The sequence below is a fragment of the Hevea brasiliensis genome, chromosome 9 (genome assembly GCF_030052815.1).
Source record: "Hevea brasiliensis isolate MT/VB/25A 57/8 chromosome 9, ASM3005281v1, whole genome shotgun sequence".
In the NCBI taxonomy this organism is placed as follows: domain Eukaryota; kingdom Viridiplantae; phylum Streptophyta; class Magnoliopsida; order Malpighiales; family Euphorbiaceae; genus Hevea; species Hevea brasiliensis.
In genome coordinates, this window is record NC_079501.1 from 35073870 (window position 1) to 35077335 (window position 3466).

General features: G+C 30.9%; 1 protein-coding gene across 1 annotated transcript; it reads right to left on the reverse strand.

Annotated features, from left to right (window-relative positions):
• Positions 1-696: 696 nt before the first annotated feature.
• LOC110671539 (ethylene-responsive transcription factor ERF061-like) lies at positions 697-2226 on the reverse strand. Its single transcript, XM_058153722.1, has one exon. It carries the CDS (start codon positions 1814-1816, stop codon positions 857-859), a length of 960 nt encoding a protein of 319 aa, XP_058009705.1. The 5' UTR covers positions 1817-2226; the 3' UTR covers positions 697-856.
• Between the last annotated feature and the right edge of the window lie 1240 nt (positions 2227-3466).

The window sequence follows — 3466 nt, forward strand, 5'->3', positions numbered from 1 at the left end:
CACCTACCCTTGGTCATTTTGCACTTAATGAAAGACTCTCCATTGTTCAAAATCATAAAAGCTTTTATTCAAAGTGCTCAAAGTGTTTTTATTGCTCATCATTGGCTTATCTACTCATCTCTTCTTTATAGATTCTGTTGTATTGAGTGAGAGTGAGTTTTAAACACATTATTATCATTTATGAGAGGTCATTCAAGCACCTATTGAAGCTTGGTTGTGAAAAGTGTTTGGGATAACACTTGGTAGAAGTGTGAAGCTACTTGTAAAAGCTTTGGTGAGAAGATTTGTAAAAGGCTTTTTGTCTCTTGCCTTTAAAAGAGAAGAATAGTGAAGTGAAGACTCAAAGTGGGATCTTTGAGAGAGTGGATGTAGGCTAGTTGAGCCGAACCACTATAAAATTTCAGTGTTCATTTTCTCGACCCTTGCTCTTTACATTTATGCAATTTAACTTTATGATTGATATGCTTTTGCTGATATGAAAGTTGATATTGTTTGCTGATAACCTTTCTGCAAACTGAGAAAATTAGTTTACTGCTAAATCTGCTGATATCTGATATAATCTGCTAGTTATTTAATTTGTTGTAAATTAATATATCTAGTATACTGCTCTGGTTGCTGTGTTAAAAACTTATCCAGATTACTGATATCTCTGCTGAATGCTGATATAATTTATTAGATCAGTATACTGATTACATATAGCCTAACTTTGAATAAACTTGTCAATAGTGCTGTATTGTTCATATTTCACATTAGTCAATAAAGTTGAACCTAGCTGCAATTTTCAAAGGTTTTGAGCAAGAATCGAAAATTATTTTTAAAGTCCAATTCACCCTCCTCTTGGACATATTTTGGGACATCAATTTTGATTAGAAATGTTTCCCTCATTGGCAAGAACCTCCCAGATCAACTCAGGATCAAAAGAAGGCATTCTTGCGAGCGAGCAGCCATCAAAATCATTGTTCTCTGGCATCATCATTGGATAATCTGTAGAAACAGATGGGGAAGAATTTTCACATTTCCATAACCCATCTTCAGATACTGTTGGTGAGAGCAATTCACCACCCCAGTTGTCACCAAAAACAATAGGTGACAAAGATGATGAGGTTGCCGATGACGAATTTGAGTTTACCTTCACCACTTTATCACCACCCTCAAAATCATTAGAATCAAGGTTACTCTTCTTCGCTGTGCTCTTTTTGGACTTCTCTCTTTTCACCTTTTGGCAAATAGCATGAATCTTGGCGTCCACTGAACTCTTCAAAGCATCCATTCTATTGCAATCTGTGAATCCTAACTTGCTGGGATCCTTGAGATTTGGGAAATTCAATCGCGCATATTCGCCTCTAAGCTTATAAGCAGCACGATCATAAGCATAAGCTGCAGCTTCTGCAGTCTGGTAAGTACCTAACCAGACTCTTATTCTGTTTTGAGGGAGTCTTATCTCCGCTACCCATTTCCCCCAATGCCTCTGCCTGACTCCCCTGTATAGTTTCTTCTTAGTTGGACTTGGAGTTAAATAATTGCTTGCCCGCACTGAATTTTGAAGTGAGCTTGTCAGCCAATTGCGAGAAAACGAACTACTGCTACTTCTTCTGTTTTCATCGCAAAATTTTTGCAAGAGATCTCTCTGGCGGAGATAGACTGAAGAACCTAAAGGCTCAGAAAGAGGGTCGCTAATGGTGTTTTCTGGAGGGCAATGGGAGAAAATTGAATCTAACGGGTTACTGCCTCCAGCCAATTTGAGTTGCGATAGCGAGGACCCGATATCGGCAGTATTGGCGAATCCAAAAGGAACGTTTTCTTGCATTCTGTCCATGGTTTGTCAAAATTTTTATGGAGATTGTGTTGCTACCTGAACAGACGAAACAGAGAGAAATCGAAATGAAAATGAATGTGAAAGAAACAGGAACTCAAAAAATTTGTCCCTTCTCCTCCTTCAAGAATAAAAAATGGGTTCCCGGAAGAAACCAGATGCAAGCAAAAACAGCAAAGCTATGATCTAACTTGAAAACAGAGTGATTTGAAGAAACATGCGAATTAAAGAAAATATCGAAGAGAATTAGAGAGAGAGATTAAAGCTGGATCATTAATGGGCAAAAAAAACAGTGATTTGAATTTGATTTCTGAAAGACGAAAACCAGAGTGGCTATGGAGAAGGGAAGCATTAGAAGGAACCAGATATTTTTTGCAGGCAGATGAGCGTGTGAAAGAAGGGTTTTGGGCACTTACACTGGCCTTTCGGTTGGGTCCTGGTGTGTATTTATAGCAGCAGAGTTGAAGGACTAAGGACTCACCAGTCGTCTTTCAGCTGTGTACGGTTCATATTTCACAACCTTCATTTCCAAGTGTTTTAAACGTGTCCAAATTTGAAGGAAACTTTTGCTGCTTAATGACACAAGTGCCCTCAGAGGTCAATTTTTTTTTTTTAAAGTATTGAAAAGAAAAGGCCAATTAAATAAAAATTATCAAATAATTATGTTAAATTATAATTATATTTAAAATTTTTAATTTTATGTGAAATATCAAAATTTTTAAAATTTATCATAATTATATAAATAAAATTAATTTTAAAAAATTAATAATAAATTATATTATAATATTTAAATATAATTACGTTTGATATTTTTAATCGATTGATTAAATTATATATTTAAAAAGAAAATATATTTTATATTTATTTTTAAATAAAATTTTATACTAAAAAATATTTTTATTAAATTAATATAATTATTTTTTTTGAATTAAAAAAAAATCTATGTATCAAAATATAAAAATAAATTCATATATTTTCATAAAATAACTTTGAAAAGAATATATAATTAAAAAAAAGTATCTCATATAAATTGTAGTATCTATTAAATAAAATATGTATTTTATATATGTTTACTCTAATTAACATATGTATTTTATTTAATAAATGTTATAATTCATGATAGAATTTAAATATAATATTTTTATCAAATTTTTTTTTTTGAAAAGAAGATTAGGATTGTAAAATTATGCATACTATTGCATTGAGTTTTTTTTTTTCTCTTGAATTAGAATTCAAACTCATTGATGAATTTTTAAAAATATTAGTGAGTAATAATTAGAAAAAAAAATTATATGTACACCAAATTTATTATGTGAATCAAAATATATGATATATATTATTAAGACATATAAATTTCATATAATTTATATGAGTTCTTCACATTGCAAATCTCATGAAAATGAAAAAGTAAAATATACAAGTTCTTCACAAATTATCATGGAATTATTTTGTCTTTTTTTTTTCTTTGTAAAGAAAAGAATAAAATTGTTGAACCATACACATTGTTACATTAAGTTCTTTTTTTTATTTCTCTTTAATTAAAATTCAAACTCATTGATGGATTTTTCAAAAATTTAGTGAAAAAAAAATGTTTAAATCCGATTTTATCATGAATTATAGTATTTATTAAATAAAATGTGTTTAATAGATGCA

Bases quoted from the DNA above. Each gene is read 5' to 3' on its own strand.
- LOC110671539 (XM_058153722.1), bottom strand. From the start codon at position 1,816: ATGGACAGAATGCAAGAAAACGTTCCTTTTGGATTCGCCAATACTGCC.